Here is a 15496-nt window from a genome sequence, read left to right on the forward strand (position 1 = left end):
TGCCATTCATCATCATCAACATTGAATCCTGTGTTGCTCCACGAGGAGTGTAGGAGCCTAGGGGTAGGCAAGTTGGTCCTGACATTTAAGATGAGAGCAACCAGCCTCACTCATCCCTGAGTGGCATTGCATGAGCAATAAACCCCAACGACCCCTTGGATATGAACCGACACAGACTGTATCCCACTGGAGTGCCTTAATTACCCAGCAAACCACCTGACGCCATAGTTTGGTTACATGGTTACGACCCAGCGTACTAAATGGTTTCCTGGTATATAGGAAACCATTTGGCTTGTCACTGTGTCCAGTCACCCGTAGACAGAAGGAAGAGGAAAGAAAGAAGGACATAAGAGGAAGGAAAGAATTATGGAAGAAAGGTAGGGGCAGCCACACAAGAGCAGCACTACACTGAGTGGATGATGAGCACCCCCACCTACCATTAATTTAGCTATTTCATTCCTTTATTTTCCATTACATACTTGAAATCCCACTTCAGTGGGGGACCATCGGACTCACCAGATTACCAGGTTTATCGGATCGGGCTTCCCCTCAATTGTTCTGGTACAGAGGGGGTCCATTGAAAGCAAACTGGCAGTTTACTGTAAGTGTGGTGACAAAGTAGGTCTGCACTATATATACTGACAAAGGAGGTCTGCACATTACTTAGTTTATTATCAACTGAGAGGACTGGGTCATTCTCACAACCTGATTTCTAAGCCGTGGTTGCATGAAATCTGATGAGCCTTAGTTATGAGGTAGGAATGAGTCTCCTTGGTTACTAGTCAATCAATCCTTCAGTCCAACTACACTTGGCCATCAAATGAGCTGGAAGGGGTTATGGTTCTTTGTCAGGTGAAAACAAACTGACTATAGTTAACCACTGAAAGTACAAGGGTGACTGACCTGGTTGACAGCCTTAGGGTCGGGAACTACATCAGTGTGCTTGATGACAGAAACACTCTCCCCTGTGAGAATTGATTGGTCCACACGAAGCGTCGTTGAGTAGATTTTTATCAGTCGAATGTCTGCTGGGATCTTGTCACCAACTGTACAGGGAAAACAGCCAACATATACCACATACATTAATGGCAAGAAGTACAATAATATATACAAATGATAAAGAAGTACCACAAAAACATAAAAATACAAAATAGGTGAGCTTAAGAATGCAAGGGATAAATGACATGGATAAGGAGCAGGCAAATATCACACTAACATCAGTATTTTGCGTAGTACATCTCACTGCATCAGTATAATATGCCAAACAATCTCACTAAACAGTCAAGAAGGCAATCAGTTAATGACAGCAGCGACAACACCATCAAGCAAAATTACGGAATGGTTGTTATGCCAGATTTACATGAAATCAATTTCTATACTGTACATATATTACGACATACAGTAGAACCTCTTTAGTCCAGACTACATGGGGGGAAGGATTGTCCAGATCTGCCAACTGTCCAAACCATCACAGTGCTTCCATTCACTCATCACTCAAGCCCTCAAAATCCTGGCTTCATCTGACAGACCAACAAAAATTTCACCACGTTCTGTAGCTTCACATATATCTATCTGATAGAGCCAATCTGAACGAGGTCACGTAAAAAAAGGGACGCCAAATCCCTAATCATGCACTTCTCCTCACAAAATTCACCCAGCCAGCTTGATCTCTTGTCAGTCCCTTAGCCTCACCAACTTCCATACCTCTCTTCCTCATACACTCATCCACCATATCCCTCCACCTTCTTTTTGACCTACCTCGCCTCCTCCCTCCTTCAAATTTGCTCAGATATACCTTTTTCACCACTCTATTGTCATCCATCCCTCTCACTACACTCTCTTCAAGTCTGGTGACTACAGACTTCCTCACTCTGCATCTTTCATGAATGACATTAATTTGTATCCTAGCCACTCTCTGTACTCCACATACAAAAAAAAAAAAAAAAAAAAAAAAAAAAAAAAAAAGTCTTGTGATGGAATTTGCTACAACCAACATGTGTTTGTATGATTGTGGTAATGTGGTTGTTTGGATGAACCAAGCACACACGCTGTCGGTAAGCCTTTTCATCGAGGGCCACTGAGAACCACCGACGGATAACCCCCTCCAGTTTGCTTTCTGAATTTTTCTATTTTTCAAAATGGTAAATGACCTTTCCCTGATGAAAATTCCCCCCCCCAGTTATTATCATCACGTTCCTTAATCCCTATGCGCCGGGAAGCAGCATATGCCATGACAAAATGGGTGGACAGGGACTGCTGGGTGACAGGAGGAGCCAGTAATGTATTCTCGTCATCATTTGAACCAGCCGCCATTTGATCTCGGTACCAAAGGGTAGGGAGAGACTCCTGCCACCTCACGCAAGCACACCTCAGTCTTTTCTGTGATTTTGCCAGGCGTAGAACGATAACTTCTAAAACTTTTTGTCAAATTCCATTCCTGCCTCATGCAGACCCTTTGCTTCATCCACCCCTGCCAAGCCACTTTCCAAGGATACTAGGAGAGGGTTCAGTGATAGTGCCATAGGGCATGCCTTGGATGCCACTGTGTCTAGTTTATCTAATAGTGGAGAAGGTATCACACTGAGAGCAAAGCCAAAGTCGAGGCCATGTGCACAAGCACAAATACATTCTGTTTCAAGCGCCAAAATTACTCACCTTCTTCGCCTTCTTACTCATCAATGCAACCACCTGCAGTTCTGGGGATGCTTTTATTCAAAAGAAGAAGAGTTGGTGAGTAATATGGTCTTTTATTTGTTTCCCTAACTGCTACACTTTTCCAGACATGAGGCCATTAATCTTAAAGTAGGATAAGCGCCACCCCAGCCATAACCAGTTTTATTATGGCACTGCATTCCCACAAACCCTTACTTTCTGGAAAGCAACTTATGGGACTGTTTTGCGACTCGCAATAGGGTTGAAATTCCTGTTCAGTAAAAGTCAATTCTTGACTGCAGAGTTGCAGTGTACTGAATACAGGCAGAATTAATCTTAAAAGTAGGCAAATGCCACATGGGACTGAGTGCTGTGATGTGAGAGCCAATCACGAAGCGGGAGGTATAGTACATCATGTGTTCAGCAGCCAATGACAGCGTGCAACACGTTAATTCTTGGCCAATCACTGAGTTCCACACACACACACACACACACACACACACACACACACACACACACACACACACACACACACACACACACACACACACAATGCTGCTATAATCTTGCGTTTACCCAGCTCAGTAGCATGTGGATTACGTACCGCCAACATACTCCTACTTTCATGGTTGTTTGTTTATTATTATTAATTTTTTGCCTTTATTGTGTCCCACTGATTTGATTTTTTGACGTGCTAAGAATGACTGTTCGTATTACGAAAACAACCTTCCCAAAAAATCCAGTGCATTATCTGTATTGGTGGGAATGGTGTAGCAAATGTTTGTCCTGTTTGTGAGTGATTATGTTCTTTTTTTAGGGGGAGGGGTTACCGGCATTTTCTTTTTTCTGATGCTATTAGGTAAAAGTACAGTACATATTTAAAGATACCCTGAAAAAACAAAATCAATGCATTATCCTTATTGGTGGGAATGCTGTACTGATCATTTGTGGGCAATTTTTTTTTTTTTGAGGGGGGAGGGGGACTACTGACATCAGTTTTTTCCACTGCTTCTATGTGAAAGTACATGCTTAAAGGTTCCCTGAAAAAACATTTCAGTGCAATATTTTATTGGTGGGAATGGTATACCATTCATTTGTTCCATTTCTCAGAGGTCTATCTATCTCTCTATCTATACCCCGACACCCTAATCCCACAAAGGGTGGCCACAGACAAAACGCCTCCAAGTCACTCCATCACCCACCATTTGACTGCCCTCCCCCCAACTCACTCCCCCCTCCCTCATATACCTCTCAACTCCATCTCAGAGGTACTGTACGTAAAAAGGAGGAGATGTTTGCAAGTTACCTTCATTTTCTTCCAAAATGTCACTGATTAAGATTCCTGAAAGTATCATATCAAGAAAGCAGAAGCTTTAAGCTACATTATAATTATCATCATCAGCATTCAGCATCACAGACCTCCTTTCCCACCCTAGGGCAGGATGAGGAACATTAAAAACAAACAAACACACACACACACACACACACACACACACTTGAAAACATCCTTCAGAGGTCAAGATGTGGCAGTTTGAAAGTTGTGAAGCTTTAAGTGCGTTTTTTTCTCGATTTTTTTCAAAGTGGCACTCGTCCGACTTTAAGATTAATGGCCTCATATGAAGGTCTGAAAACAGGTTATTTTGGTAAAATAGGCCTGTAGCGAGAGGGTGGTCACACCAAAATAATGCCAGTGTAAAGGGGTTGAGCCGTACATACGACTGAGCCAGGCAGATTATGTCTGTGCTAGAGTCAGCCACTCGCACGCTGAGCCACATCTTAGTTGTGTGATACTTTTCTTTGATCTCTCTATGTAAATACACTTTTCATGATAGATTGTTGGTTTTGGTGTGCTTTTTAAAGCTAAATAGTCGTACTACTCTATCATAATAAGTTCAAAAAAGGAAAACAAAGAAAATAAAATGTCAAAATGACGAGTTGAATTTAGGCAAAAACCAAAAATTTTATGCCTTGCCGTAGAAAAATATATGGAAAAAAAGTAAAATAAAATAAAATAAAAAATAATGTATATATGTAAATCTGGTTTAAACCATGCAAAAATACAATAAATTACCTTTACAGTGATATACAGAATATGGTAATTTTTGCATTTTATTGTGCAGCAACGTGAAAGGAAAGAGATGCACAATTTTATTTTTGTCTTGGCCGCATATTCGTTCTGCAATGTTCTTTGATCAGTCAGTGTAAATACACTTTTTATGACAGGATGCTGGTTGTGGCATTATTTTGCAGCTGAACAGATGTACTTTATCACAGTATGTTCATAAAAGGAAAACAAAGAACATACTGTATAAAGTCAAAGTGATAAGTTGAAGTTAGATAAAAACCAAAAATTTTATACCTTCCCGTAAATTTTTTTTTGCAAAGAATAAAGTGATAAAAAAACAAACCCATGAGTCAGACCAGCTGTGCAGTACCTGCCACGCATAGAGCAACCATTCCGTGACATCATGCTCGAGCCTCTTTGTTATGATGCGTAAACGTGATTTATGGTGAATATTTTACAAAAGTTTCTTGAAATGATGATTAAAAATGTCATCGGAATCTATGAGGTTGGATTTGAAATGATAATTAAAATTGTCAATATCTCAAAGGGTTAAGGTGTAATGAAAAAAACTTTCTCAGATATACTCAAGGTGATCTCGTTTCCCATTTCCCAACCGGAAGTTAGGCTAGGTTAGGTTTGGTTAAATTCTAAGGTACAGTTAAGCTAGGTTAGGTTAGGTTTTGCACCTGTTGGGACAGTGGCCCACAGTGAAAAGACCAACCACACGCAGTGCCTCACACCAGACAGACAGATTCACAGGCCTCTACAATTTATAAATTATCTTTGTATGCACATTAAAAGCTGAATTTATCACTCCATCACAGTTATTTTACAATGTAATGTAGTCTTAGCAAAGCACTGTTATGCTGTCGTGTATTGCAAACATCTTTCTGTCTAATAACAGAATGAAATGCTTAAGCATTATGACATTCAGTTTACTGTGGCAGACTTCCACATCATGACTGAGTGGAAAGGTGTTGGGGGTTCCTATGGTAACCAAGTAGGTGCCTTCCCCCACAAGCTAAGTTCACAGACATTCCGTAATTTACGATTTTTTTTATCATGTCGTGCCAAGAATTATTGTTTGTCCATCAGAATGTGCTACAGTCCATTTAAACCAAAATTTATCAAGTCCAGTAATTATCAGCACCAAAATTTTTTGGAACGAAATTACAAACAAAATTGTGCTGTGGTGGCAACAGGTGGCTAGTGGTGCACTGTTAGGTGATCAAGTAACACTCATGCCTTGCACCTGGTAAGGCAGGTCTGTTGTGAGTTTATTAACCCCTCCACAATTAATGAAATAATTCACACAGAACTCCACATGATCGCTGCTGTACAGTAAGATCTCACCAATAACGTCTAATTGGTGCCAGAAAAACGCTGTTATTAGCGAAAACGTTATTTGCGTAACATTAAAATACATGTATAAAGAGTTTATTGGTGCCATCACTCCAGGACTTTTATCCACTTTTCCCACCTGGAGCCCTCCTATCACTACTACTTTTTTTTAGTTGAAATATTAAGATCAGTTATTAAATCATTCATGAGTACAATAATATAAAACTTACCTTACAGGAGTTATGAGGTGTTTGGTATGATGATTGTTTTGAGGCTTGCGCATGGACGCTACTGCAGCGTGCCCCCTGACCCCTCGCTGGCCTCGTCTCCACTCCTGCCTCTCACGCCAGGGTCACCCACTTTCATCAACACTTCATCAAACCCCATAAAGACAAAATCTTCAGGAAAGTCCTCAGTGTCATCAATGTCATCATTTACTCAACTCTTCTCTGTTGTTCTTCCTCAGCTGGTTAGTTTTGTGAAAGAGAGTGAGTGATGAGTGACTGATGGCAGGCATTCACTCGATCGTGATACTGTTTCTGGTATTTTCTTGAAATCCGATTTACAAGTCCAATCATCAGTCATTAATTCTGATGGCCGCTATCTCTCTGTCTCAGCAGACTTGAGTTGTGGCTGGAGTACCACCAGGCATGTTTAATGGTTGCCAATGTTGTATTATTCCAGGCACTGAGAAAGAAATTTATGGCCTGTTGAATGTTATATTTCTTAAAGAATGCTGCAACAGTCATTATATTGGGGGCTGCATGTATACCAGGTGGAGCAGGTGAGTCATGTGGGGCTGTTGTTTGAGGGGGAGGCAGATTGAGTCAGGTAGGGCAGTGGAGGTGGAGGGGACGGTGGCGGGCGAGTCAGGGGAGGTGGTGAGGGGAGGATCCTCCATCTCCTCCTTGCTACTGCTCACATTTTCAGCGATTTCCTTCATCTCTTCTTGTTTGTCTGTTTCATTCCTCATCTTGTTATGGACATATCTGCAGTATAACAACTTGGCATTCACGAAATAACCGTTATTCAGGTGAATCCAAACGTTATTATAGAAACTGGGTATCTATTCTAACTTACTGTTTTTGCTGAAAACGTTATTGTCAAAGTCATTAACGGTGAGATCCTACTGTACATACCATTTATAAACACTTTGTTCTAGTCAGAGTCATGTCTGATGGCAGTTTTAAAGTCCTCCTTTTACTTTCACTACATTCACCAATAGCATGCTTTAAAGCAAGCTGCCTAATTTTCCTTTAGTTCTTCTTGACGCTTAATACAGATTGTTTGGCAATATCACACTTTTACTAGTTTTATCCAGAATTTTCACCATCAGCATTACGTAATGTTACATGCTTCCTCTTGATGCCTTTAGTCTTTCCAGAGGTTCCATTTGCATTAAGAACCATGATAAGAAGTGACTTTTGAAATACTGTGCAAGAAAAAAAGAAATCGAACTACAGTAGGGCCTCGCAACTAACGATCATGAGAGACTGTTGAAACCTCGCCAGTCGTGAAACCGCTTGTTTGGAGGCAAACTTTATATAGCGAAAAATAAAAATAGACTGGAATATTTAGAAAGTTCAACTATTTTTCCATCTTTGTCTACTTTTATCCACTAATAGTCACATGTTTATATCTATCTATCTATCTATCTATTGCCAGACGCCTCAATTCTGTTCAGGGTGCCACAAACAAATTGCCTCCACATCGCCCTGTCCCCTGCCATTTCACTCCCCTGCTCCCAACTCACACACCCCTCTCTCATATACCTCTCCACCCCATCCCTCCATCTCATCCTTGGCCTCCCCTTCCCTCTCCCCCTCTCCACCTCACTCACATACACTCTCTTCTCCAGTCTCTCACCCTCCATCATGGCCAAACCACCTCAGTGTATTCCTCATAACGCTTTCTATCACATCCACATCCACACAACAATGCTCCTTTATATCCTCATTTGTCAGCCTGTCTCTCCATATGACTCCACAGGCTCCTCTTAAGTAACTCATTTCCACTGCTCTCACTCTTGCCTTGTGTCCTTCCAACAACGTCCAAGCTTCACTTCCATACGTTAGAGTTGGTATCACAATACTGTCATGTAGTAACTTTTTCACTTCCATGCTCACTTCCCTGTTTCTTATCACTGCTTTCAAGGAACCAGCAACCTTTCTTCCCTGCTGTACCCTTTCAAGCACTTCACCCTCCAAACTTCCATCCTTACTCATCACACTACCCAAGTACTTAAACTTACTCACATTTTCCAATTCCTCACCATCCAACCTCACTGTACATTCACTGACTTCACCTCTCTCAAAGACCATCACTTTACTCTTCCCTACATTCACCGTTAGATTCCGTTTCTTACACACACTCCCAAACTCATCCATCAAGCCTTGCAGCTCCCCTTCGTCTTCACACAACAACACAGTATCATCTGCAAAACAACAGTACAGGGAGTTTCCAAACACTACCCTCTCTCACCAGGGCCACTCCAACATCCACTACCCTACCTTGTACCTCTTTTATTACCCCATCCATGTACAGATTGAACAACCATGGAGACATGACACATCCCTGTTTCAACCCAACCTTCAAAGAGAAATATTCACTCAGTTCACCATCCACACGCACTGCAGCCTTAGCACCATCATATATACTCTTCACACCATTCAACAACTTCCCATCTACTCCATATATTCTTAATACTTTCCACAATCCTTGTCTATCCACCCTGTCATATGCTTTCTCCAAATCCATGAAAGCCACATACAACTTTATGTTTATATACTTATTATAATTAATTGGACAAAGCAACAAAAAGTCACCATTAAATGCTCAGAATGCAGCTTATTGAAAGAAAAAGTTGGAAGTTGGGAGTGCGCACGCTTGCCGGGAGTTTACAATGGAAGAGTTGAGAAGTAGGATGGGACTGGAGTGTGTTGGTGTTGTGATGAGGAGAGGTAGATTGAGGTGGTTTGGACATGTGGAGAGGATGGGGGATGTTAATTGCGTGAGGAAGGTGAGAAGTGTTAATATTGGGGGTGGGGTTATGAGGGGTAGACCGAGAAAGACATGGGACGAGGTCATTAAGTGTGACCTTAGGGTTAAGGGACTGAACAGGGAGGCTGCAACGGATCGTGCAGCGTGGAGAGCCGCCATTAGGTGACCAAGGCCGACACATGCAAGCATGTTGGAGCCTTTAACCCTTTAACCGCAGGCACTGTTTTGCCCCGACTGGCCTCTCCCGTGGGGGTTCCAGCCAAAATGTAAACAAACTTTAAACCTTTATAACTCTGCACAGAATAAATCTAGAGCGAAAAATAAGGTACCATTAGAAAGTACTAACCTTCGGCTTTGCAATGATGTAGGTTTCATGATTTCGTTGACTATCACTGGATGGGCAGTGCCATTAGAAGTGAGCGATCTAAAATCACTATTTTTCGCTCACACACCATTACCTTCGCTCACACACCATTACCAAATGCCAACCTCATTCTGATGATAATAATATAAACATATATGAACACTGCACATACGATAAACACCCACTCTGTGTTCACTGAGGCAGGTAAAAGGCACTGTAATTGCCCGCACTTCACTGCCACATCGGCAGTGTTGTAATCACTATTTTTCGCTCACACACCATTACCAAATGCCAACCTCTTTCTGATAATAATACTATAAACATATATGAACACTGCACATACGATAAACACCCACTTTGTGTTCACTGAGGCAGGTAAAAGGCACTGTAATTGCCCGCACTTCACTGCCACATCAGCGGTGTTGTAATCACTATTTTTCGCTCACACACCATTACCAAATGCCAACCTCATTCTGATAACACTACTATAAACATATATGAACACTGCACATACGATAAACACCAACTCTGTGTTCACTGAGGCAGGTAAAAGGCACTGTAATTGCCCGCACTTCACTGCCACATCAGCAGTTTTGTCACTCACACAGATGGACAGGTACTGATGCGTGTTGGTCAGGGGTGGGGTGGGGGGCCTGGGAGGTGGGAGGTGGGGGCCCGGGGGGTGGGAGGAGGGAGGTGCGGGTCGGCTGGAGTGAAAGAACTTAATAGCTACTCTCCCTTGAAACAACTGGCGCACGGAAAAAACGTGTGGTATTCAAAATATTCACAAACATTCGAGAATGACACCCGCGGTTTGGTCCAGTTTTTGCAATGTCATTCTGGGATGACACCCGCGGTTAAAGGGTTAAAAACGAAACGAAAACGAAACGAAGCGCCACCACCACCATCACCATCCTCCTTTCTAATATCGCCACCCTCCTCTCCATCATCGCCACCATCTCGAGCACCAGTCTTTCTCCATATCTCCTGTAGTATCTCATCATCACTTTCAAACCCTTCATAGTCATTAGGTTCAATGGGACTGAGCGGGGCAACATCATCTGGTCCTTTATCTTCGTCGATTGCACAGACAGCTTGCCTCACAGTTTCAAGTTCATCATTTTCTCTATGAAAATAGCAAAAACTAGCCACAGAAGCCACGAGGATAGTGAAAACAGTGAACATGGGGGCAGCCAGGCATAAAAAAGGGCAAGGTCGTAGTCGCACTAGCGTAGCGATGGGCAGAACAACAGTTAATCAAAACACACCATATGACTCGCTCGCTAGATTGCCACGGAGTCGCTAGTTTCAAGGTTTTTGTTGCAAGTTATGAAGCTGAAGACAGTTTCTATCCTGTCACTAGACTTGAAATTGCTAGTCAAAAAAACGTTTGTTGTGGGACCCTACTCTACAGTAGTTGATGGCATGAATGCTTGTGCGCATTTAAACAAAGGGGCTATTGTTGAAAAAGGTTTTAGTCCAACCATCCATCATCCAATCCTATGTTGCCCCATGAGGGGCATAAGGAGTCCGGGGCTAGGCAAGTTGGTCCTGACATTTAAGATTAACAGTGATCAACCTTACTCATCCCTAAGTGATATTATGAGAGCAATAAACCCCAACCGCTCCTTGGATGGAGTGCTTTAATTACCCACTAAACCACTAGGTGCCATAATCTGGTTATATGGTTCCCACCCAGCGTAGTAAATGGTTTCCTGGTGTACAAGAAACCATTTGGCTTGTCACTCAGTGTAGAGTCACCCACAGGCAGAAGGAAGAGGAAAGAGTAAAGGGAAGAAAGACAGAAGAGGGAGTGTAAAGTCACCCGTAGGCAGAAGGAAGAGGAAAGAATGAAGGAAAGACAGAAGAGGGAGGAAGGAAGAGAGGAAAGGGCAGACACTCAAAGTAGCACTACGTCAAGTGAGTGGATGGTGAGCACCCCCACCTACCACTAAAGGTTTTAGAATTAATTTAAACATGTTTTTGGAATTCTTATTTTTATAATTTTGTCTGAATTAACCGAAATCCGGACTGATGGGGTCCCGACCTAAGAGGTTCTACTATATTTATGTATGACAGTTGTTCTATCATGTCCATGTTGCTGATCACACCCACCACTAAGAAATGAACACCGAACAACCAGCATCATACAGAATATCACAGAAACATTCAATTTCCTGCATCCAACACCTAACTTCACAAATAAATACACCAACACTTTTCTATCATGCCTGTTCCCTGTGGGAAAGATCTTGGGTAGGGGAAAGGTATCTGCAAAATAAAGAAACAGTAATGCTATCAGTGATACATACTGGTCATCTTCCTTGACATATTCTGAACTACAATAGCCTTGCCTCAGGATCCTACAATCAAAGGTTTCACAGATCTACAAACATAAATAAAGATGAATCTTCTGCCAAGAATGTGGTGTATTGCATAAGCAACCAACCTTTACCTCAAATAAATAAATAAAAATCTTCCAACACTACACAGAATGCTTCAATAATATCAATCCTGTTCCACCCGACACTTCCAAAATACATGTATAAACACATGACCACCACAGCCATTCAAAACATCTTGCCAAACTGCATTTTTAATGAACCACCACCAGACATTTATCTCTCAGAAACAACCCGACACAGAAGAGACCGTAGCACACCTTGCCAGACTACGATTTGGTCATTACCTTGTCATGTTCAAACCTTTTGTTTTTGAAGGCTCCAACATGCTTGCATGCATTGGCCTTGGTCACCTAACAGTGGCTCTCCATGCTGCTCAATCTCTGGCAGCTTACCTATGCTGTCCCTTATCCCTGAGGTGACATTCAATGACCTCGTCCCAGGTCTTTAGTGGTCTACAGTACCTCTTGCAACCCTACCCTTAACATTAACATTTCTCACTTTCTGCACCCAATTATCATCCCTCATCCTTTCCACATGCCCAAACCATCTCATTCTACCTCTCCTTATCACAACACTAATGCACTCTTACCCTTCAACTCTTCCAAACCTAGCCCCCCCAGGCCTCATACTATGAGAAGCACTGCACATCCACCTAATCATTGTCATTCCTGTATGTCTGAGCCCGCAAATATCCTCTTCCTTTACTGCCCAGGTTTTAATACCCTACAGCATTATTCTCATAACATAAGCTGCATACAAAGATCCTTTAGTTTGGAGGGAAAGCCCTCTCAGTGTCAGAAAAGGCAATAGCTCCCTGAACTTCTTCCAACCACTCCTCACTTTTGCCACAGAGCTAGCTCCAGTCCCACCTCCAGCACACAACATGTCTCCCAAATAACAAAACTCTTCTAAACACTCACGAGACTCACCAGCAAGTTCAATCTTTTCACGGCTGACAATTTCCACCTGTTCTCCCCGACACACCACACACACATAATATGCAATCAGCATTATCTGGCAGTATACCTCTAATACCACTGCATCTCTCATGCACCCATTTATCACAAACACTGCACAAGATGGAACTACTTCCCACGCCCTTGTGACAAATCGCACATGGCCACTCTCCCTCTTCTTTGACAGTACCGCCACCAGCCCCAGATACCATCACTTTTGTTTTATCTGCCCCATACCATCTCCCCACTTCCTAAATCTTTCCTCTGCCTCCCTTTCATTCTCTGCAATCAACAACAAATCATCAGCATACAACATCTCACACAGGAGTTCATTTCTGATGTCATGTGAGAGGGATTCAAATATCAAGATCAATAACAAGGGACTTGAGACTGACCCCTGGTGCACACCAACATTCACGGAAAACTCATCACTCAAATCTCCATTCACTCTTACCTAGGTGTAAGCACCCACATACATGGCCATAACCAGCCTAACCAGCTACTCCTCGATCTCAAGCTTTCTCATTGCCCACTTCATCACCTCTCTAGGGACTCTGTCAAAGGCCTTTTCCAAATCAACAAAAACAAAGTACAGTTCCCTTTTCTTTCCTATATATTTTTTCTGAAGCTGTCAAACAATGAATATGGCATCAGTGGTCCCTTTGCCTGCCATAAACCAAACTGCACCTCATCAGTATTCACTCTTTCTCTAATCATACCTTCTTGAACTCTCTCCATAACCTTTATTATCTGATAAAGTTTTATGCCTCTATAATTTCCTCTTTCCAGGGCATCACTCTTCCCCTTGTACACATGTTTCAATACCAACACAAAAATACAACTCATAAACAATCCATTACGCCCACACTGCAATGCAGCCCCCAACATCATAACACACTTGTTCACCTCATGCACCTCACTATCAAAACATCAACAATCCTTCAATAAAATTTCAAAAATTGGAAGTATCCAGCTGAAATGGTCAATTTCCTGCAGTCCTCTGGGTCCATGTCCATATAAGCCTGAGGCTGTGACAACTATAACATCCCACCAACTATGGTAAAGCACCTACCAGACACCTCAATAATATCTCCTGGCACAATCTCCCGGGCTCTGATCTTCTGGATGCCTGGCTTGTCTGCACGTATCACTTTACCCATTTCAGGTTCGTATTCTTTTAATGCTTCAATGGCTGACTCTGCATTCCGCTCCTGAGGTACAGATTTTACACAGGTCAGTTGCTACCTGAAAACAACTGATGCAAAATGAACTTTCTTATGTAATACAGTTATAATTAAGGATGAGTGCAGTAAAACTATCTTCAGTGAAACTTTAAAGGAAAATTAAAGAATGATTAAATGCATCTGTATAAAATTTGTCCAGCAACACAGAACTGGTTGTAGCTGTTGAGGCACCAAGGCTCATCTGAACATGAACCTGGCAGACTACATGCTAAAGCTGCCCTTCTCCAGTAGTCCACCATCCTCCCTTTGGGAGATGGAAACACATAAGGGACATTTATATAATCAGGCTGTATGGCTGTATCAGTGTTATCACATACAGTCATCTCTCTCCAGCATAACCAATTCTGGTCTTAGAGATGAATGACTTTACATGATGGCACTGAAATAAACAATCACCTCTGCTGCCCAGGTATACTACGTCCCTCAATTCCCTCCCCCCAAAAGAGATTGGAAGACTGTAGGGGGACAGCTGGGTTCAGGTCCAAATGACCTTGGGACTGGAAAAACATAATTCAGACAAATGTCTGATTTAATGTACTTACACTACACCACACAAATGGTTCTCTTCATTTCATACACAATTCTTGAACTGGTAAACTTGTGAACCAAAGTAAATCAAAGCATGAAAAAAAAAAAAAAAATCATACCATGATTTGACTGTATATATTACAAAATGGAAATAAGGACTAAAATGACTTTTGAGCAGTTGTGCATATTTGAATTCTGTATTCTATTTAAAGGGACAGCATGGGATAATGTCAGTGTCCTGCTGTTAGTGATGTTCTGAGTGGGTAAACCAAGTTGCATGCCACAAAGCTGAAATGTAAATAAAAGGATTGATGATGGACAGGATCAGTTTTGTTGTAATGCTTTAAGTGTACAAAGACGTGGGCTACTAAACACGATGCCACAATTTACATTTTTGATATGTATAACAAGGATGATATTCCTTTCTCCTTTCCAGGTATCAAGCATTTTAGTTTGCTAATAAATGTAATCTAAAAGCTCGCAATTTTAATCTTCAAGTTTTGACTGGACACATTACAAGGATTTTCCTCTTTTACATCAAAGTCAATCCATTAATATGCAAGGAAGTCTAAAGTAATCAATGCCACCTTTTTTGGTTTCATATATTCATCACACTCTTACAACACACATTTCTTTCTGCATGGTTGCTGATACTATATGCAGCAATGCATTAATTAGCAAACTTTACATTGTCTCTGATACATATTTCTGAGATTTTTCTTAGTTACAGTATACTGTAGTCTAAAATAATACTTGAAATTATGATATATGGTGTACAGTGTAAGCTCACTATATTTAAAATGTACAGTCTGTCAGAACAGTGATGTGAGTACTATATGTTAGTAGAATAAACATCTACATACATAGTTCAGTAATACTGTACAACTTTTCTCATGACAGGATCATCTGCTTGCACATTTGACTGAGGCTTAATTACCAAC

At 41.7% G+C, this 15496-nt stretch overlaps 1 protein-coding gene across 1 annotated transcript in view; it reads right to left on the reverse strand.

The window, feature by feature from the left end:
• Positions 1-15496, reverse strand: part of LOC145408365 (calcium-transporting ATPase sarcoplasmic/endoplasmic reticulum type-like) — a 97497-nt gene that overhangs the window by 51094 nt on the left and 30907 nt on the right. Inside the window, exons 5-6 of the mRNA XM_080279092.1 lie at positions 13856-13994; positions 904-1046 (exon numbers count right to left, since the gene is read on the reverse strand). Coding sequence (XP_080135218.1) covers positions 904-1046; positions 13856-13994 — 282 coding nt within the window. The remainder of the gene's footprint in view (positions 1-903; positions 1047-13855; positions 13995-15496) is intronic.

The sequence above is a fragment of the Coenobita brevimanus genome, chromosome 77, assembly GCF_032717465.1.
Source record: "Coenobita brevimanus isolate Jiangsu-jjx chromosome 77, ASM3271746v2, whole genome shotgun sequence".
NCBI lineage: Eukaryota > Metazoa > Arthropoda > Malacostraca > Decapoda > Coenobitidae > Coenobita > Coenobita brevimanus.